This window comes from Bactrocera latifrons, unplaced genomic scaffold (genome assembly GCF_001853355.1).
Source record: "Bactrocera latifrons isolate USDA-ARS-PBARC rearing strain unplaced genomic scaffold, ASM185335v1 scaffold_109, whole genome shotgun sequence".
NCBI lineage: Eukaryota > Metazoa > Arthropoda > Insecta > Diptera > Tephritidae > Bactrocera > Bactrocera latifrons.
The window spans coordinates 1008171-1031476 of NW_017534508.1; the positions used below are offsets into that span (position 1 = coordinate 1008171).

Consider the following 23306-nt stretch of genomic DNA (forward strand, 5'->3'; position numbering starts at 1 on the left):
AAACCAAAGCAACATCAAACATATCCATCCGATTGCAATTCTAATAAAAATTAAATCGTAAATAAATGCATACGAAGATAAAAATTTTAATTATTTATGATGGTAAAAATTCTATTATAATGCGGAGTATACGTACTTTTGTAAATTATTAGTCTTATAATACAATTTTCTAACTTGCTACAAAGTTTAAAAGTATTATCCACTCTTTATAAAATAAGTAGTATTGCTACAATTTCGGCACCACGTAAGCATTTAATAAAAAAACAATGGATTGGGTTATTCATGATGAACTCGGCATTACTGTCGGTCATGTGGCCAGTGGAGCCGCAGCATCTGCTATGGTAATCGGAGGTGTTATACCTTATGTACCGCAATATTTGGAAATAAAGAAAACACAAGATGCAGACGGATTTTCGCTTCATGTTTGTCTTGCGCTATTGATTGCAAATTCCTTAAGGATCTTTTTCTGGTAAGTTTCAAACTTCATATCCATAAATATAAATAAAATATAAATATATTAATAGATGAGGTCTTCATTGACTATTAAGAACTTTTTTTTTAACATTCTAACATAGTACAATTTTCTATTATTAACGTTTAACAATATATGTACCTATTGTCAAATAATCCACAAAATATTGAACCAAATGATTAGGTAGCAGTGGTCAGTAATTTTTGTAAGACTGTACAGCGCATGACAGGTAAATACCTATGCACGTGCTTTTAGTTGTTGTAAATTACGATGCTGCAGTCCTCGCGTACTCCTTTTTGACTAGCATCCGAACTCGGTACATTTAGTAAGTGTGGTCAGTTTTTGACATAATTAGTATGTCGTTCCCAAGGCAACATGAACGGACAAAAAAAAAAAATGTTATGCTCTTATAAAATGATAACATATCTCTAAAAAAAAATGTTCACTATATCATATTATACTTAACTTAAGTAAATTCGAATTTAACATACAAACATACATAAACACAATAAAACAGGTATGACAGGTTCAATAATCGAATTGCTAAGTATATTTAGGAAATCCTGTTTAGTGAAGTATGAATATTATGTACTCATATTTTATACCACTCCCTTTTGCAGTGTATTTCTTAACYTGCTACTTGCTAATTTTACTTTTGAGATTCATCTCACATTCACGTTCTCATGCTATGTACGGATTGGTTTTGAAAACGATAGCTGAAAATTAGAGGATATTTATTTCAATTACTTTATGCAAATGGTTTTGCACTCTGAATATTTCGATTAAAGGCATTACATTTAATATGCGTAAAATTACTATTTGAACGATTTTCGTTGAAAACAATAACGAAATCCACAGCTGTAATCAGTTATAAAATATGGTGTTATAGAAGCGTGAACTGATAAAGCTTTACGCACCTCCAATTGTCAATATACTACAATCTTATGTGCAACACATGTGTGTTAGTATGCATATTTGGGTTTAGTAAATATATACTTTGAGGTTAAAAGTCTCAAAAACTAACTAGAGCTAAATAACCCATGTTTATGTTTATGTTATCGCATTATTTGTATGCTTTTCAACTCATACGCATAAACCTGGTTGCGAGCATCCCATATAATTACGTATTGTAAACAATTCATTCTACACATATTTTAGACGGGGTTATCAAAAAAAAAAAAAAAATCGAGATAATACATGTACAATAAATTATATTATTGAAACACTAGTCCAAAGTCTCTCGCAAGGATGCCTTGAATATGTGTATGTATGTATATATACATAAATAGTTCGAATGCGCTTCTGAAACCTTATCGTATTTCCCATCGACATGCTATACAATTATCTAGGTGTCTACTATATATTCACATCGTGTACATACGAACATATTAGTAGGCTAACGACAGTAAACAGAAAGAATACATTAATGCGCAACGTTAATACAAAATGGTTGCGGCGAAAGATAATCGACTGCTGAATCCCTCGCTTTATCGCACAGGTTGATGATCTCATGAGGTTCTGACAAGCACGACAAAGACGAGTTAGAGTTGCACAAATAATTTTATATATGTACATATTATTACATACAGCTGTATGCATATGTGTATGTAAAAGTATGTGTGCCTAAATGTTGATCATATAATATTTAATTTGGGTAAAAGTGTTGGCGGCAAAACCACTTCCGTCTATTGTTATAAGTAAAAGTTGATTGAAGAGTAATAAAAAAACATACAAAATAATATGTATTTGGTGAATATATGGGACAATTAAACATACATTCATATATTCATACTTATGGATGTGCAAATAAATATACATATGTACATATGTATAACAAAAAAAGTGATCTGTCTACGGAGCGCGCTATAGTTTCATATAAAATTATCTCAGGTTTTCACTTCCATATTATCACATATTTCACAGTAGCACTTAACTACGCATTCAATTTTTATAAACGTCAATAAAACTGACATGTGTATAAGAGACAGATATTATCACATATTTCACAGTAGCACTTAACTACGCATTCAATTTTTATAAACGTCAATAAAACTGACGGAAACGAAAAAAACTATTATTGTTTGCTTCTACCATTTCATTAACATTTGTCTGCTTAATTACCCTATTTTCATCTATCATTTATATTTATTTACATTTTGCTTTTCACACATACAAACATATGTGCACTTATTTAGAAGGTAAACCACATATTTACATTCTGGATTCTCATAATCTTGATTAAAATGATAACTATCTGGATAATAAGCTCTTTTGATAAGTGAGAATACCGTATTTGTTTAATTCGTCTAGGAATATCAATTCAATCATTTGGTTGTATGTAGAAAAGTACATATACACATATAGTACATATGTATATAATATATATATTGTTTGTTCATTTCGATGAATTCAGCGGCCTTTATGACTATTAAGTCTGCCGTTTTCTAGTTACTGCCTATTCATCAAATAAAAATTGCATACACATTAAAATTATACTGACTCTTATCTGAAAAGTTGTTAATTTTTACTACCCTTGTCCTTAGATAGCAGACCAATGATAAGAAGCAAATTGCTTTTTATCAACTTCTAGCAGTCACTCTATGATCACTATATTGTTATTTGTATTATAGTACGTACATACATATATACATAAACAAAAGTGTTAATTGAACTTAGATGACAGCGTTTGAACGAATTAATTGAATAGAAGAAATAACAATCAATATTGAATTAATATTTGCACTAAAACTAAACTCTATTAGCATACTAAAACAATCGATGAAATATATACACACATAAGCTATTGTGCATTTATACATACATATACATACGTAGTCCGCAATTGAAAACAAGTCTACTTCCTAAACTCACTTCGATATAATTTTTTGAATGCACAATAATCGAAGTGAGCCCATTTGCCATATTTGCCACCAAAATTCAGATCAAATGCCGTTTCGGATCGAAGTTTAGCGACCATTAGACCAATACAAATCGATACAGAATTAATATAGTCTAAGAAATGTATTTGCGTTAATAAATGGTTATGGGCATTAACAAATTTATCAAACGCGTACTTACATGCATACACACATACATATGTATAATATAAAATAACGTGGTGCATGCGTATGCGTAAAGCGGTTGACTAAAATCGCCGCATTGCTGCCGTCTGCCAATCGGTCTATTGCCGCTAGCTGCTGTTGTTTCGAAGTAATTGCTTACGAATATCTGTCGGCGCGCCAATAACGTCGGGCGACTGTCATTGCACTTGACCATGGCAGCTTGCAATTTCTATGACGAAAAGAAGCGTGGCCATTTAGCGATGACTCAGAAACCGGTCTCGTTGCCAATCGTTGTCAGTTAGTCAGCGCCAAACATGTTTCATTTTAATCAACACACCATATTCGTCTAACTGAAGTTTGTATCGGAAATCAGTGGCGCTGTCGCTATAAATAGTGCATTTACAGGCAGCATTGATAGATTGACTATAAGCCAGTTTGAGTGCCCACATACATATGTGGTATATGTCGTAAAATTTTACGAAAGCCTTCTTTATTTTGAAGGTTGATGTGTTCTACCGTAGTATGACTGTGTGCTGTTAATTAATATTTGCGYTTTTTATWAACATACATACGTATTTATATTTCTCTAGGATTGTGAGCATTGATATTGAACTAYTCTACAGTTAGAGCCYCTTACTAAGTCAAAAGATTGGTATTTACACAAAAATCCATCTGCGCATTACTCGAATTTCATTTATTATTTAGCTAAGATATCTATTTTTATCAGCTTTTTTATAGGTAATTAAAATATGCATTTGTATTTGTGCTGACCTTTCTGTAAGGTCAATMGCAAGGAGTCAGATTTGACAAATCATTTCTAAACATGTTGTATTTCTTGCTTTTCTCCTTTTAAGCGATAAAATGGGAGTGCCTTGACAGGCGCTACGTGGGCGAGGTTAATTTTTGTCATTGTGATTTCATTAAAAGTGTGCCAGCGACTTACTTTTCTCTACCCGATGCGAMTTTTCTAATGAAAAGAGGAGGCCAGAAAATACGAAAACACGCAAAGATATATTTGGACGGTTGTAAATTAAAATAAAAAATCTATATACAACTATATACTGATTCAAAATATTGAATGAATGAAACATATTTTTGTCAATAAAATACTCAATGCAGATATAATGGCTTTAAAAGGCAAGGATATTCCAAATTAATATAATCATCGACATTTAAAATATGGTAACAACTTCTTTCGATGTATATAGTGCACGTATGCATACATACATATGTATGTATAGTATTTCCAATATAGAATATATGAATCTTGAATTTCCTTATAAATGTAATTACTAAGTACCAACAGATGTGGTTTTATCTGCGCTTTCTGATTTCATTTAGTTGTGGCGATGTACACAATTCATATACTTTATTATACAATATTAATGTATGTATGTAATCAGTAACGTATGCATGTAATTATGATTATTTTTGGTTAGAACAGCCAATGAGCTCATTTTTGCATAACAACAAAATGTATATTTTTAAAATCAGCTTTTCAACACAACACAACCAATTTAATAGCGCAACGGTAGAGAATTGAACACAGGTCCAGTGAAATGTTTATGCCATGTCCAAAGTTTGTATGGTTTTATTTTTGTGCTTTTACTTAATTTCTGTAGTATTTTTTTTTCGATTATTTTCATTGCTATTTGTATGTTTTGTTTCCATTTTGCTGAATCGCGCGTTTTCGCGTCCATAATTTGCAATGCCGCATCGATTTTCTCATGCCACATGCGCTGTCAAGTGTGGCGTGAACCTGTTACAAGCTCAGCGAAATTGCACACGGTTCGACCAGCGTTCACGTGGCTGGTGCTTCACGTTCTTACGCAGGCTTACCTTTCCTTTGCATTGGATGTTATGTGTGTGTTTCTTTTTAATTTTCATTTCGGTTGCTTTGAAATGGTCTTTTGACTTGGTGGAGGGGTGAGGTTAATGATCAAAACATCTTATTTCCAATTTCTCATACACATGGCATTCTATGTGCAGTGTACAGTGAAAGTTTAATTAATTAATCCTTAGTTCAATGCGTGCGCTCTGTCTCTTCTAGTTTAAAGTGCACGAAGGTTGTAAAAGTTAAAAATTTACAGGATTGTGGCTTGAAAATTGGCCATTACCAATATATTTCCACTACCTCGGTACCTGAAACAAATTGGTATTTTCAGTTGCTGGGTGAAAAGATTTCAAGGTCAATTTTCAAATCAGTTCAAAATACAAAAATATGTTAGCATTTTTATTGACGAAAAATCGATACAATTTTTTTTTTTCTTTTTTTTTTTGTTTTTTGCAAGGTAAATATGTCCACTTTTAGTAGAATCCATTTTTATTTAATTACTATATTCCAAATATTCGAATTATTACTTAGTTGGGACTGCGATGTGTGATAAGAATATTGATCGCATACCATTTTTATTAAAACCAAATGAACAATCGAAGTTGCATATAGCCAAGCTACTGTCGACGTCCCATTTCAGAAATTGATGATGACATACTCACATTCACAGCTCATTTATAGTTACCTGTGCCTGGAGTTTCTCACACGTACGTCTGATTCCAAATGTTATGCCTCATTCATATTATAATTAGAAGAAAGAATAGCAAGTAAGCTTCTATAACGATAATTTCATATTTTATAAATATTTTTTTAAACTAAAAGATTCATTAATAATGTCAATCATAAGCTTAGGATTACATGAGTTTACGATCTCTCGCTTATACTTCTCAGAACAGTTAAATCAGATTTATTTTCTATTTTCATTATTCATGAGAATCATCACTGAATTATTTACATATTATAAAGAAATCATGAACTTATCTTGAAATATGAAAAACCACAAGCCGCTAAATGTGTGGTCAATCTCGTGTGTCTGCTGGCGAAATGTTGATAAATATGACACAAATATCATATTCTTATGTATATAACATATATGTAAGGATCTTTATATATAGGGTGTGCTTTTCGGAGGCATATAATGCCTTAAAAAAAATTTATATTTCCACCATTCTAAATTGGGACCAAACAAATAATCACAAGATCAAGCGTCCAAGTGCTAAATTGGTCTAATGTTTATAGACCAGACGTCTATGTTGAAAATCTCACTTCGGTTGGTATTTTGGAAAATTAGAGTCGTCATGTGAGTTTTACACAAAAAAAGTCCTATAACTCTAAAATAAAAACCCTGTGCATATGTATATAGAAATGTATGTCTTGCATATGAACACATGCACTGCACTCTCATGCGTCACTCCACTCTATTCTTAACTTGCACCAGAATAATAAGTGATAAATAGCTGTTTAATGTAGTAGATAATTCAGCAAAGAAAACCTCAGCACAAAAGTAATAAATCCGTGATAACAAGTGCATACATTAAAGCTGGAGTACTAACAATGAATGGGCTGTTCAATATGGCTTTTCACCATTTTTGCGTAAATTGTTGGACAATGCGATAGTTATCCCCYGGAAATACTCCGATAAGAACAAATAGGGTGTGCACCAAAGAATTCGAGACTAATTTCATATATCAATCCATAGAAAGGGTTTAATTGTTTCTTTGTCTCAGATTCTTCGCGAGATGTTAAAATCTGTTTAATGATTGTAAAATAGACAAATGAGGCAGTACAGATATACTATATATATATATGTATATATAATGGGTGTAGTTTCAGGAATAGCTGATGATAATCAGTTCACCTTAAATATGCGGAGACAACCTCACATATTCCCACCCTCTTTCTGCTGTTCGCCACCTACCTATTCAGAGTTAAATGTACATCGTTACGCCACTTGCTCCCCAAATGCCTTAGTTGACTGTGGAATGCTTTTACATGAACCTATTATACATAGTACGTGGATGAAACCTAAAGCTTTGCTGATTAATACTTAAAATTCCTAGYCGCAATTAATGTGAATTCTCTTTTTCTGTGTTGGTGTGCACTTAGGTAAACAATACTATGTAAGCGCACCAAAGAGCGTTGCTGCTAATCCACCATTCGCTAAGCGCTCTACAATAAATAGCTGCATTCAGTTCAGTTCCAAAGCATTGCTTAAGTTTCAATTTATGTGTGCATGTACTTGTAGCATTTTACCACATTAATCTAGTGGCGAGCTCATCATGCAAAACTTATACATGAATGTCGAATGTGAATATATGCGAAAGAACGCAGGAGTCCTCTACATGAAGCGGATAAATTGTAATGTGTGCTTGAAACATATAAAATTCTAAATAACCAATAGGCACTAATGTAGAGCCATAGAGGCAGTGTGATGCCAACGCACGACGATTTTGGCACAGATAAACGTACTTGAAAATACACCATAAGTATGTTTGTAGCGTTGACTTATGTTGCGTACTGGTTCTTGCGGTATGGAAGCGAATAATGTAACACATAAATTCCATTGTCGGCATTTGTGTGGGCATAGCTAGGTTTTTGACGATATTCATCACCTTCATAGCAAGAGAAAAACTCTTGAAACTCGTCGATACAAATGAAAAAATTTAGGAGAAACTGTAGTAACTTAACGGAATTGTGTGTGTGTATGTTTACATATGCTGCTTTCAACTCAAACTAAGATTTACAGTTAGATAAATATATCTATCGAATTCGCTTTCGCTTTGTTAAAATTAGTTATGCTATTTATGTGTCTGCATGTGGGCGCAAGTGCCAGTTTTCTTAAGTGTAAGCGCCATGGGAGTGGCYCCATGCGTGGGCGCCTCAGGAAACAACCTTGCAAATGACAACGACGCATTCACACAAGTATTGTATAACAAAGCCGCCATTTATGTAACATCTCAGTGMATCAGCATTACCTCAAACCGCAGGAGGTTTTCTCACCTCCCATATTTGCGTGAGAGCGTAAGATATCCTGTTGAGATCGATGTGCACAGCTTTCTGGATTKATTTCCATGCATCAGCCTCGAGTATCTTAATAACGCTTATTGTTATGCACTTAAGAAGGCATTCCGTTTCATAAATTGTTGGCATAAATTACCCCACAAAGTCACGAAAAGTAGCTTATTGTTAAAATTTGCACTAAAAAGGTATATAGGCGATATAAATTGATAACGAAGGAGTTTTTACCCTCGTRCCGTCCATACTCAAGCTTCGGAATTCCAACCAAAAAGAACTGACTAAGTAGAAAAACTGGTGAAAAAGTGGCGAAATTTAATTTTGCTTCTATGTTTTCAGTGTCTGCAGATTAATTGCTGTAATTAGACTAAAATTATAATACTCACAATGTTTACACTCGGCTGTAAGGCAATGTGCTTATGGCTAATGAAGCCGTTCCAAATTGATATTACCTCCTTTAACTTTTGTGTGAATGTGCATATGATCCACACTAGGCCTCCATACAAGCTCAATGTCGTAGCATCAGAAATTCGCCTGTAATTAATTTTAAACTATTGTGTAATTGTCGGGCAAATACATAACAAAATTCTAAGAACAGTTCTGAGAGATTTCGTATCAATTTTACATTTTGCAATTGATTACATACATATACTCTAATGTTCACAATTTTTCACAAGACCCTTGGATTAACCGACAATTTCGAAGTAAATTCCATTGCTGGTACTATCACGTTTGTTTGTCGAAGATGGCGAGTTGTACCGGGTAAAAATACCAGTTTATCTGATTTGCTCGATAAATGGGAATTTTTTACAGAAGTAATCTGTCGCACGCATGAACGAACATGGCTAAACATGTAATTCAATTCATGTTTTTAATATCGCGCCTCATTCCTATTTCTGTGTTCATATCATTTTATTTGACTCAAATGCGCTCCCATAAACACATCTATCGGACATTGTCAGTCATGCACATAATACTAGTGCGCGCATAGCCTATTTTTACACTTATTTGCATCTATCGATTTTCTGTGTACTAGACCTCACCTAACGGCTCCGATATACATATGTACTTTGTGCTGCAAGCCGTATAGACATTTTATCCGATTTAGAAGCGAACGTCTAACGTTTCGCACTACCACATGATGCGGAACGTGATATTTCGGTAAGCATTTGCCCTGCTTACGAAAGTGGAATTATCGCGGAGGACAGCTTACTATTGTACATATATATTTTCAACCTGGATCTGCGGTTCAGCTAAGACCAACAAATTTGCTAACAAACAAACCGTACTCATGCCGACAATATATATGTACTTTTCCAGCAAAATTCACTACTCATTACGAATTCAAGATTTAAAGCGATACATCCTGATTTACAGTTAAAAGTGTGCATAAAAACGACGAGGACAATCCTTAACGCCAACCAACACCGTCGCTGCTGTGTTGACATATATTTTTAGGCGCGCTCTTTAAGGGGTGCAAATGTTGCACTCGAATGCGGCAACTGACGTTTTGACCCAGTTTACTTGTTCTACTGTATCGCTCTCGCTGGTACACTTTGCATAGGAGTATTATTATTGCATCGTTATACAAAGCTCCACCGTACATAATAAAAACACGCAGCTGTATGCATATGTGCAGGTATGCATGTATAGCTGTGTGTAACAGTATTTTGTCTAAGTCTCCACACTTTTGCTTTTGCGCCAAACTAGGCTGTCTCACTTCATATTGATGCTAATATTGCGGTCCGGCAGTTTTATGCCCGCAGCACAGTTCAAAAGCCCGAAAATCTCCATTTCTGACATGAAGAGGATTCATAAGAATTTGTGTTTGGAAGTCACCAGTAGGTGGAGGTAATAAGTCCTCTTGCACATAGTATGTATGCCTATGTATTGGTGTAAATACAATCACTTCTATTTCCGTTTGTCTGCGCTTCCGTTTTTCAATTTTCAATTTGCTGATAACCCTTTCACATAACTTATCATTTCCAACGGCTACACAAAAGCGTGTTTTTTAATAAATAACATAAAGCCATATTATCACGCACATAAACACATAACTTATACTCATAGACAACAGAATAATGCTATAAAAGCTTCTCTGCCATCATAATAAATAGCTTTAACTAAGCAAAGAGTTTATTTTACTCAATATTTATGATTTCATTGTTGTGCAACTTTTATTATATATATGTACATATRTATGTATTCAACCATCTCATAATGTAAAATAGGAAGCTGACATTTAATTAAATCTTGATTATAACGTCGTCGCAGTAATTTGGTGTATTGAAGGAACTGTGGCTAAAGCAATGTATTCCACGGAACATTCCGAAACTAAAATCTTGCTGCCTTACAGAAAAAGGCGGTCGCGAGTGATCTAACCAGATGATTTCCTCGTTGTCAAAAACGCATCTAAACGCCGGCGAACAATCCTGAAATATTATTTTTAAAGCCAAGCGATGCGTTTTATGATCAAGTGGGGACTTTATAAAAATATAAGATTCCCAAACACAACCATTGGATTCAGAAATACAACGTACATAACCTGCGTGTGGGGATTCCGCTTTGATTCCTTGAAACCACACATTGCTAATATTATAGAAACGAAAGAGCGATTGCTTATATAAATCGTATCAAGTTYAGAAATAAATTATGAACATTTTGTAATGTTAAACAAAAGTTATTTCAATTAATCGTGTGTTCTGCAAATAAAAGAATGCTTGCAGCAAGTCGTTTGTGCACGCAACCGTTCACACGTTACRACATAGCCACCTCACCTGGGTTATTACATACATATGTACACATTTATTACGTGCGTATGTATCTGCATTTGATTTGATATGTATACTTTTAAGGTAAAATRGCAAAGTTTCCACACAAAGCAAAACGAATTTATTCCTTTACAAAATGCTGTAGCAGATCGTTCTTTAATCGCCTTATATACATACATACACCCATAGATATGCATATAAAATATTTTATAAATAAAAAATTTGTGTTGTTCTGTTGCAGGTTTTCCAAGCAATATGAGCTTCCGCTTCTTGTTCAAAGTGTTGTGATGAACATAACCATGTTCCTTATGATCCATTTATGTGTTAAAGTGAAAAGAATGAATGCTTCAAATAGGGAACTCAMTTTTTCGGGTAAGTGCACTATGATTTGCCCATATTGAATATGGCATATTACAAATAACGTTCCTACTAATAATAAATTATTTCCCAGCCGATGATCTGCGTCTACCAAAAGTAACGACCGACACTGATACTGCAGGCTCAGTTTCCACAGATGCCGGCGTTTTGAAACGTGCTCGCTCGAGGCACTATTTAAACGGTAAGTACGCACCTACGTTCATATGTATGTATGCCTTTCGGCCTTACAAATTCAACTAAAATTCAACTTCAAAGCATATTGTCCAAAATAATTATTTCAGATCTCGATTACAAATATTTTTGGAATTGGACCGATTTTCAATCGTATTTAGACTTCATGCTCGTTGTTTGGGCAATCGGGGCAGCTATCACATATCTAATGCTATCAATTACGTGGTTTATGGAGGCGGTTGGCTTTTGTGCCGTTTTCACAGAGGCTATGTTAGGTGARTACTTTTACACACCCACAGTAAATTATCAGTTATAAAAATGTAACGARTCTTGTAATTTATTTACTTAGGAGCGCCACAATTTCTACGAAACTTTAAGAATAAATCAACTTATGGAATGAGCATCCAAATGGTCATCATGTGGACGCTAGGTGATATGTTTAAGACTGGCTATTTTATTGTTAGGGAATCTCCAACACAATTTTGGATTTGTGGAACACTTCAGGTGAGTGAACAAATAATATTATTAGATTATGTTTATCCATAGCATAGTTGTAGTTATTTTTCTTTGAAAATTTTATAATTTTTTTCACCATATTCATATTTAATACTCATTTAACTTTTTTTTTTTTTTTTGGTTTTTTTTTTAAGTATATTATGATTCCGATTTTGAATAACCACAAACCAAATTCAATTATTCTAATTGCTTTTGTTTTTTTAATTGTTGCTGTAGGTTAGCTTAGATATTGCAATACTTTTGCAAGTGTGGTTCTATAGGAAGAATACCAAGGCACGAGATATGCGTCGCGGAGATTAGCAGTTTGCCCCCGAAGAACAACCACAACAAACACAAAACAATCCACATGATATTCACATTCAAAACAATACCACGGACATCAACCAATCTCTCGCTATAAGTCCCACAAGTAGCGGAGATGATCATCTACTGACCGCAAATGCCGACAATGAACATTTTAACGACTATGGAAATACCGCATATAAAAAATATCATGATAACAGAGCCTTCCAATATCACCACAATAATAATACACTTTCGAAACTAAAAGGGTTATCCAATGTCATGCCAACTGACGAAAACTACGCATTAGATGCCGTGGTAATTGTAAAAAATTCCAATGGCGTACTAAGAAACTCATCCAGTCGATCGAAATCTGATTTTCCAATTGATATGGTGTCGGTGACCGCAGAAGCTGATGGCAGAGCACGTCGAAGATGTCGGTGTCAACACAATGAGGTAGTGCGGCAGCGTCATAACGCTACACAAACACCAGGGTCTATAGTAAACTGCAGTCAATTGATAAATTGTCACAGTCATAGCGCATCAATTAATTGTTGTGGAAATAGAAAATCTACTGACTGCTGCAGCTTAATAAGTGGTGATTTAAAATCCGGTGAAATGACTTCTCACTGCCACATCACACATCATTGCCACCATTATTCCCCGGGTAGTGGTAGAGGCGGAGAGAAACGCAGCAAAAAGCCATGTGGGTGCAATAATCAAATAAATAATCGACAKCATCACTCTCACCATCATAGGCACCGGCATCACCGCTATCGTTACTTGCAATCGGAATATCATCAACAGGATAAACCCCTCCGCCAACTTCCAGGTTATAACAGTAAGTCTTCCTTTGATTCCAGTGATGATCTACAACAATCTGGCCTTGAAAATCAGCAAGGACGCTTGCAAGAGATTGCAATTGAAATTGATGCAGCCACATTGACTGAAGATAACACAAGCACTGCCACCTCAAATTTTGCATATAAAATGGCGAAGTCTAACATAGCGCCTATAATAATGGCACCAATACACGATAACGATGAGGATGACAAGAAACAACGGAGAAAATATCATGGTCATCGAAGTGATTCCATGAACTCAAGCAGCACAGGGGAAACTGATGAATTGTCTCATAGAATTTCCGGTGTGAAACGTAAGAAAACAGGTAAGTTGTAATATGTCCTTAATCTCACATATCATTCTTAATTAATACAAAACAAGAGAATATCATTGGAAATATATACATATACATTGTTTTTCAGATTGTGATAGCACTCCAATTTGGACTGAATCTAATCCCGATAGACATGAACCCACTATTACACCACACTTATCATGCTGTAAGGACTTTCAGTGTCGGGCCAAGAGCAGAGAGGCCAACAAACTCGATGCGGCACATAACGAATGTGTTAGAATTCAGCGCAAACAATTCAAGGCGAGTGGAGCAGATGAATGTTGTAGCACTTGTTCACATTGTTCAGAATGTTCCTGCCAGAATGCGGATGCCACTAGTTGCAGTAGTTTTGATGAATTGGATGCAGACGACCATGATGAGGAACGACGGGTCGCACCCCATGAACTAGTGGTCTCAGCAGAATGTCATCGCTGCAATTTTCACCAAGCATCTACAACGTCAACTGGAGATGAGGCAGAAGAGGAAGACGGTGGTGCAGAAGATAGACTGACGGCAAAAATTACCAAGTATACGGAACGATCCATTCAGGATAACCATGCTACGGACAGTTCTGCGCATACGAGTCGAAGAAGCAGTGCGAGTTATTGCTCCTGTCATTCGAGTAATTGTTATTGTTGTGAATGTAATTGCGCAGATGTTGTTGAGGACGACGGCGACTCGACAACTGGTCAGATGCTTACAGCGAGGGACCATGCCTGCACGGCCTTAACATCGACTACCGAATTTGATGCAGAACACTCAAGTACACTGACACCATTAACAAATGCTTCATCTGCCGTGTCAACGCCTGGTGCGGAAGACGCTGATGTCACCCTACGCAGTTTGACCAATACTTTAGCCGAGGAAATTTGCTCCTCTCCGAGCCAATCTGCAGAGTATTTCTCACTCTCTTCCAACAATCAGCAAAGTCATTTTTCTCCTACAGAAACTCCTACTCATAGAGCAATAAAGACACCAACTGAAATCCGCACAGCCGAAAATTTATCTAAATGTAATTTAGAAAAATCGGTTGATTCAGGAGAGCTTGGTAAAAAACCATGCAAACACTACACCAAACATCATCGTCATAAACGACCGACTTCTCCTCTGGACTGCTATTTATGACGAAGTGTTTCGCTGGTCGCGTGGCCAGCGATCGATGTGAACTCGCTCCTTCAGCAGACTATAAGAAAGACGGCCGTTCTACATGAACCTCCAACGGCGGGACTAACAGAAACACAAGGTAAGTAAAAATTTACACATTCGTAGGAAGCTTTTCAATAACATTTATAAAAATTTTRCAGGGACGGAACTACAACATCGAAAGGGTACAAGACATGGAAGCAATGATAGTTCCTCGGCCACGTTGACCCCATCAATTACAACAATTATCAAATACCCACCTATGAACAGTGCAGCTGGTAGTTCTACAGCATCGGCCACACCACAGCAGATATCACTACAATCGTTGAACGCTGTCTCAACTGTCACGGCCATTTGTGGCAGTAACGGCGCCTCTGTGGTAACTACCGCATCAGCACCCAGTAGTGGTCGAGTGAAACGCACTTCCAAATTTTCACCAGCTTCAACTGAAGCTTTCAATTGCGACCCTATACTCTTTGGTCAGGAACGCCGATCAACCGAAATTATCTTATAGCCATTTGGCAATAATGGGGGTTACAAACCAAGAACTAATGCCTAGAGTGCCATACTTATCTGAAATTTCGCGGTCTGAAAAGATCATGTCTCGGCTGACTCTATTTAAATACGACCATGTTATACATCTCGTAGTTTAAYAATGGTTATCTATTAGTTTCCTTTTGCAAGCTTGCTAGTCACTGTCTTGAAGTATTTAATTGGGCTAATCACTTTGTTGTTCAAACACATGTATATGATTATCATAATAAACCCGAATTTGTTTTAATACTTTACAATGCCTATGCACAACGGAAGATTTGAAAAAATATAAATTCTGAAATTCGGCATTCTGTGTGATCATCTAACGGTTGATCTTTTTCACACTTTATCTATACATTTATTTTGATACTGGGGTGAATATTCATGGAATTGACATAGAGAATATACAGAAATATCAAAATTACCACACTTTATTTTTACAGGTATTTAAGACTTCAATGAGTGTAGGAAAGTTTAAGTTTTCCTCATTTTATTGTGTGAACTGGACTATTGTTTCTAGAGTTTACTAAACTAGAAAAATTTCGTTGTTTCTCGGGGGTTCAGCTGTAATTTGTTTAAATTAAGTAACTATGTATTTGTAAATTGATGTAAAATATATTTAGAATGTATGAAAATAGCTCTTTTTATAAAATTTAGTTTTAGATTTAAAATAAGTGTTATACATTCTAATAAAAATTTACAACTTACATTGAAATATTATTTTAATTATTTGATGCATTAAAACACATGACGTATAACATAAATTCGTRTACATATGTATGTATGTACATACACGCTCAAAAAGTTAGCATGGCAAGCATCTTTATTTTGAAATCAGTTATCGAAATATCATGACTTCTAATTTTTGAATTTGGTAAACTGTAGTTTGTACTACATTTACGCAAGTCATTTTTTAAATTTTTTCTGACTTGCTTATCATGAATATTTTTTATAACGTAGAAGTATATCCCTAACTCTGCGAATAATTTTTGTAAAACGAAGCGATTTACAAAAAGTAGCAGTATATTTAGTTCAACTTTTTTTTTTTAGGAAATTCTAAGCACTATTTATTGTATATTTATACATTGCAAGTACTAATATTACGTTAAATACGGTTAGAAAAATTTATTGGTTAGGAATTCTGCTCTATATTACGAATTCATATTTCATTTATAATGTTTCTCTAAAAAGGAAACTTAACGTCAAACCATCAGTTGCATATTTATTTCAGATCGCCCAAGAAAACATCATTTATATTGTCAGGTATTTCGTTGTAGTAGTTTTCAAATACTCTTCCATAAATCGTTAACTGGAGATTCCACGTCGAAGGTAATTTGAATGATAAAAGTATTCATAGAATTTATGAAAATTTGCTTGGAGAAAGCATGCATTTAGTTAAATGTAAAGCCATAAAAATGTCTTGAAACAGAAACACATTTAGAATTGCATAAAGAGAATCAAGAATCTGTTTCATATGTTCATACATAGTATATACATACATATATATACAAGAAAGATTAAATACTATTACAAATTGTCAAATAGTACGTAAATATGTACTAACATACATACGCATGCCGYAGTGACTTTCATTCTTCATTATATTGTTAACACCAATTATTTTACATTTTTCGGATTGCTAATTATTTAGAAAGAAAGGTATATTAGCATAAGAATATTTCTATGGGGATATGTAACTATAAAAAATTGTATGAAAACGCTTGAGGGATCCCTTAACTTATGAAGTAAAGTAGTAAATTAGTTATATTAAAATTAAAGAAGTATAGTATATGAATTAACCAAATATTATTGGTGCGATTGTGTAGTGTTATTTTTGTTAACTTGTTGGACTGAGATGCAGTTCCATACAAGTAAAAATTTATAAAAGTTTATAATAGCAATATTTTAGCTACATATATACATCCACGACTATATACTRAAAAATGTTGATTTATAAGAATACAAAACATTTGTGGACATAAAAGTATAAACACTAATATATACTCACATTTACACGTAGATGTATGTACATATGGTAGACATTTTGGAAAAACGTAAAACTATTTSTAAGAGTTCAAAGCAATACATACATGCGTGCTTAGGAGGAAAAATCGACATTAATTCTTGTGATTTCTCAAAAAATTTATGTGTGCGTTTGTAGGTATATTCACCAACGCAATTCCTGTTTCCATAAAAAAATTAGAAAAGTGAAAACCAATTACGTACTTTATATACTTACATACATTAAATTCTTAATACCGTAGATGCATAGCTCTTTTTCAAACACTTTATAATGTACAAATATGGAAGAATATCAGTAGCCTATATACCTACATACATATATATATGTAGCTTCCTGGAAAGAAATAAAAGTAAAACAAGTTTATTAAAATATCACCATAGAATTCGTTTAATTTAAAATAAACAACGATATACAGAACATATAGGCGAAAATTCATCATGGTATTCACATTATAGTATTTCTCACATTTTCTAAACCAAAAAAATGAAATGTGATTTGTTTTCCGGCAGTTGGTAAAACCAGCAGAGGGCGTTCAAGATTTGTCATAAATAGAAAAACGCTTAATTTCAAATTTCTCTGAATCACCCTGTTGGGACTTCTTGCCATTGTTTTCTGTTCTTATAAATCAGCAATAGTAGTAAATTCTGTCAAATTTTGCATTTTTGCAACACAAGTTAACGGAATTTCATTACGAGCGGTTGTACGATGCGGTGAGTGGCGCAGTGGAMAAATAAAATAACAAAAAATGCGAAACAGCAACAAACAAAACGGAAGTGGGGATATATGAAACTAAAGAATTTATACAGAACAAAAGGTTCAAGCTCTTAGCCAGCATATGTTTRTACAAATTCCCAAAAAAGTGCATAAAAGTTATATTAAAATTGCAAAATTGCCTTYCTTAACGAGTAGTCAGCATCTGAGCTGCAATCATTGATTTTACCCATCTGTATTGGTCTCGGATAGGGCAGCTGTCACAAGAATAAAGTCAGCAAAGGCAGCCAACAGATTCACAAGGGTGCAGAGAAAAAAAAAAATAACACTAGATCTTCACTTTCACATCAACGCGGCTAACTATCTTTGAATGACGGTGAGTACAAACTACGACGTTATAGCACATATAAAATTAGTAGATTTAATCTTTGGTCCATTGTCAGCGAAAGCTCGCATGGATATTCATATTTACACACTGTTAAATTCATGCATTTATATCTAAACGAAAATATGTCCACATGTACATGCGTAGAACAAATTTTATGTGTATGTAATCCCTACATTCGTAAATTAGTAGGCGTTTTTATATTTGTTTGTGCGTAAAATTTCATTTTAGCCATTTTTTGTAATTGCTAAAAGAGTTTGGTAATCTATCCTTTTCTAAGGACATGATTACTTTAATTTATCAAAACAAATACATATACATATATATAGTAATATATGTATGTGCATCCGTAAATAATGGATTAAAAACTGTAACGAACGAACAGTATTTAAGTATCTTTACACAACTGTAACATAACAAAAAAATCAAAAATATGTAAATTATATCATAATAACATAAAGCCAACATATTTAGTGATGCTATTCGTATATGTGAAATATAATTAAGGAAATCCTTACTATAGTTTTGATTTTTGATTTTAGTCAATTAGGCTTTGAAATTATTTACAAAATTACATTTTTAATTATTGCRTATTGGCAGTTAAAACAACTAACCTCTTAAGTTTTTTAGTTTTAGAGAACATCTTTAGTGTTATTCTCATGTTACATCCTATTTCCTGTCCTTTGAWGTTCATAATTAAAGATATAACCTTCACATATTCACCTTGCCTACTCAGAAGGTCAGTAGAGTATTACAATCGACACAGTGCACAAGATGAGCGCTGAAGAATAGGAGTACTTACAAGCATATGCACATAATATGTACAAAATAGATACGTATATTCAATAGAATAACGTGTGGAAAATTGCACAAATTTAGAACTCCTCATATTCTCTATAATACCCTTTTTTTGCAGTATGTATAGAATTTATATTCTTTGTTGTAGATTTTGGCTCGGTCAAAACTTGAACCCACAACACACCAACGCTCAGCATCAACGCCTATCAGGTTTCATTTATTATGCTTGACTGACTTATTTCAAATTTGGCTTTATTCAGTTAATGTCGTAAGGTTTAAATATTAGTCGAATACACTGTTCAAGAGCCCACATGTTTGTTTGCAAATTTTCAAGTTCAATGATTAGCACTCTGAAGGTGAGGAAGATATTTTATTCAATAATATACATACATACATAAGTGTTCAAATATATTAACAGGCTTATCTTCGCCAATGCTGAGGCAGTACAAAACAAATACATAAACAAACGCATGCGTACATTTATATCAGGCACGTATGCACTGACATATATGCAATACGTATGCACTCAACAATTAACAAACAAACATATTTACTTAAGATAACATATTGACGTAASATATGCATTTAGGCAATTGAATACAAATGTGCATGTGSACTTAAAAACAACCCCATACCATGTAGCATAAACAATGTGCTACATACATATGAACATGCACACATACACATATATTAATATAGTTCTTAAAATTGTATATAAATACGTGAAAATTTTAAATAAAATCAGACTAAAATAGTTCTTGTAGAAGGAAACACTTCTCGTAGAATGAAATAGTTCTCAGCTTAAATAAAATCTTTATTTTCCCCTCACCAGTGGTAAGGATATAAAGCATCTTATTTAAATTTAAAAGTTTGATCTTACAAATCAACCAGTTTGATTATAATTCAAACTTAAGTATGCGTGTTTATGTTTTTATAAGGATTTATGTAAATATTTTACTTCTGTAATATCTATCATCATACATAAAATTCGTCTTAAATGTGAAGTTAAAAAGTTATAACTGATTATTTTCAAACGAAAAATTTTAATTCAAAGAATATGAGTGGATAAGGCTGTATTGAATTTTAACAGCTCAATGAAACACTCTTGGCAAGATTTTGAAGCCACAAGTCTAAATATTTCCGGAGTACACAAGATAATGAAAATAATAGAAGGATGTTATTTTATTCGGTTTGTCTAATGGTTTCCTTATATTGTTGTAWAATCCAAATGTTTCCGTTCTCATTGTGAGTTATGTTTACATCTCAATGAGAAAGTATCTGAGAAATATTACTTTGCATACAACTAGGCGTTCCACATATTTATTCACAAGTAAAGCAATTTTGAGGGCTTCAATAAGATTAAAACGCGTATATGTATTTTATTATATTATTTATGTGCTTATGTTTTCTCTATGTGCTCGCGGTGTTTTGTATGTATGTGTTTGTGTTCAAAGGACAGCAGAAAAAACGCTTATTTCAAGGTCAAATAAATTGACTATCTACTAGTAACCATAATAAACACAATGTTGACTAATGTTCGCATTCCATTAGCCTCTAGCAAATACGTGAAGTGTATTTATGCGTGTATCCAATGTATCTTATCCACTCCTATGCTTTCATAATAAATATATGCCCATAAATATTATTTTTATCAGCATATGGGTTATACCCACAAACTCATAGCTATGCAAAGGGGTATAAAATGGGTATAGAAGCGTTTACATGGTGCTCAAACTCGGGTTTTCGAATTATACAAGTGTTCTCTATGTATATGTTCCATAATGTCTAATATCAATGGCTCATGAGCAAATAAAAGAAGGTTTCATACGATTTAATTGTACGTTTTCCCCTATTTCTGAGCCAGTGGTTGAAGATTGTGAATGCTTCACACGCATATATCTACATAAGTATGTACATGAACAGCATAACTCGGTTCTGTCCAACTGATGCCATTTGATTTACCCTTTACAATAAAATACCCGAGTTAACTAAAACTCCTCTTGCTTGTCATATAATTTTTTGAAGGTAAGCAGCTCAGTAGGATCAGCATGATCTACTACTATTATAACGGGACAACATAAGTTTTTAAAATAGCAAAGCCTGTCTTTATGCAAAATGCTTGAGAGAATAAAGTACCAAATTTTAATCACAGGCAAATATATCATATAGCTGCGGACTCACCCTCGTTGATACTGACTTCATTATGACAAATAATTTATAAATGCATTATAAACCAGATACGCTTAACCATTCAAATTGCATTACTTAATCATTTCGACTTAGCCATCACCGTTAATTTCGCATATGTAACAAAGGATGAAACAGACTCTGTTGCTTAATGTGGGTGTGTGAATTTTCCGCTTGCTTGGTAACTCTGCAGTTTCCTTGCTGTTGTTGCCATCGAGGCCATAAAACCCACAAAMAGCATCAGTTCTTGCGAACCAATAATTTATTATATACATAAATATGTCTGAATGTCTGAATATATATCGCGTCATTGGCAAAAGTTCAAAGTACTACAGCAGCTGTCCGAGTCTTGCCATGGCAGCGTTGATAAACAAAGGCTTATTGAATGTAAACTTTGAGCGATGCATTGCAACAACACCAACATCTCTCAACAAATCCATCAGCGGTTTGGAGACAATACACAAAAGTTAAGACCATCCAATTGTCGCGTGGCTTTAAGACGCCGACCACAAGTAGGGGTAGAAGCTGGGACAAAGATTTGCAAATTTGGAAGCACGAAGAAATTCATTTATGATGTGCTTACAGGTACATACTTAGATACTGACATAAATTGGGTAGTCGAAAAAGTATTTTCGTATTTCTAATCAAACTTCAACTTAATTTTTTCAATCTGAACTAGCTCCATACATACATACATATGCTATGTACATGTATATATAATATTAAACATTTACTCGGGAAATTAGTTGCAAGCGGCAATTTGCTGATTAAATTCACATACGCATATATTTAATTGCGTTTGCGTTTTGCAACAACAATGGGCGGATTAATTTCCATTTCATAAAAAATAAATTAAGTAGTTTTTTATATGTAGTCATGTGCAATATTCCCCATGTCGACGAACTATTCGTTTACCAACGTTTACCATACATGTATACAAGGCGCTCTCTTGCATTTTATGGATGCTTTTATTTACAGTGAACAGTTTTAATGTGAGTGATTCACTTTTACTTACTTTCATCTGTCACATCTTGCAGATTACAATATTCTTTTATAGCACCTTTGTTAGTGTGTGTGTGCAGCGCGGATATTTATTTGCATGCACGTTGCATTGCTTGAAAGAAAAGACGCCAAGTTTTATCCGCCTTTGTTTGTTCCCAACCATGCACGTTTATTATACTATACGCGTGTGCACTTACATACATATGTACATGTAGAGAGGAAATATGTATATTTGCATGTCCCACCTGAAAAGAAGACAAAAAGAACAGTTACACATATGCATGTGTAGTATATATAATACATACTAAAGCACTACGCAATTAAATGTAAATCAATATACTTATTTCCGTATGCCGCGAGTGCATCTACTAAATGCGTTCACAGAGAGCTGTGCACAATAGAATTTGTTTCTGATAATTAGAATATCTGCCGAACGTTCTAAATACTACATATATGTACGTATATCCACAAACAGTATGCTTGTTTATGAATTCGTTTATTTTGTATCTTATCAGTGTTACTTTCCCGGGATGTCACCCCAGATTCCCTCTCGAGAATCACTTTTTAAACAGAATTTGGGATATTATTTTTGCCAGGTTAATAATTCTATTTAAACCAACTAAACTTTTACTCTGGCTGTATAATATTATACTTCCCTACTACGTTATATATATTTACATAGAAATGAAATAAATGAGTATTTAAGTATATAGTATATTGTATATTCAATTGCTGCAACAAAAGACAAARCCTAATTCACCGATAATTCCACCTCTTTTGTACATATTTACCACCGTTGTTGGTGGTTCTGTTGTTTATCATTTTAATCAAGAATACCAGAAATG

General features: G+C 34.0%; 3 protein-coding genes across 4 annotated transcripts in view; all 3 read left to right on the top strand.

The window, feature by feature from the left end:
• Nucleotides 1-266: 266 nt before the first annotated feature.
• On the top strand, nucleotides 267-14642 carry LOC108971667 (PQ-loop repeat-containing protein 1-like). The gene is made up of 7 exons (XM_018937907.1): nucleotides 267-469; nucleotides 11396-11526; nucleotides 11606-11713; nucleotides 11814-11978; nucleotides 12053-12207; nucleotides 12436-13669; nucleotides 13767-14642. The coding sequence occupies exons 1-6, from the start codon at nucleotides 267-269 to the stop codon at nucleotides 12517-12519; spliced, it is 846 nt and encodes a 281-aa protein (XP_018793452.1). The 3' UTR covers nucleotides 12520-13669; nucleotides 13767-14642.
• On the top strand, nucleotides 13120-15587 carry LOC108971408. Its single transcript, XM_018937457.1, has 3 exons — nucleotides 13120-13669; nucleotides 13767-14726; nucleotides 14983-15587. Exons 1-3 carry the CDS (start codon nucleotides 13120-13122, stop codon nucleotides 15333-15335), a joined length of 1863 nt encoding a protein of 620 aa, XP_018793002.1. The 3' UTR covers nucleotides 15336-15587.
• A 2443-nt stretch (nucleotides 15588-18030) lies between these two features.
• LOC108971676 (ubiquitin-conjugating enzyme E2Q-like protein 1) overlaps nucleotides 18031-23306 on the top strand; it is an 8372-nt gene continuing 3096 nt past the window's right edge. The window contains exons 1-2 of one of the 2 annotated variants that reach the window (XM_018937928.1): nucleotides 18031-18465; nucleotides 19421-19628. The gene's annotated coding sequence lies outside the window, so the exon portion shown is untranslated. The remainder of the gene's footprint in view (nucleotides 18466-19420; nucleotides 19629-23306) is intronic. The other variant, XM_018937921.1, reaches the window with a different exon arrangement.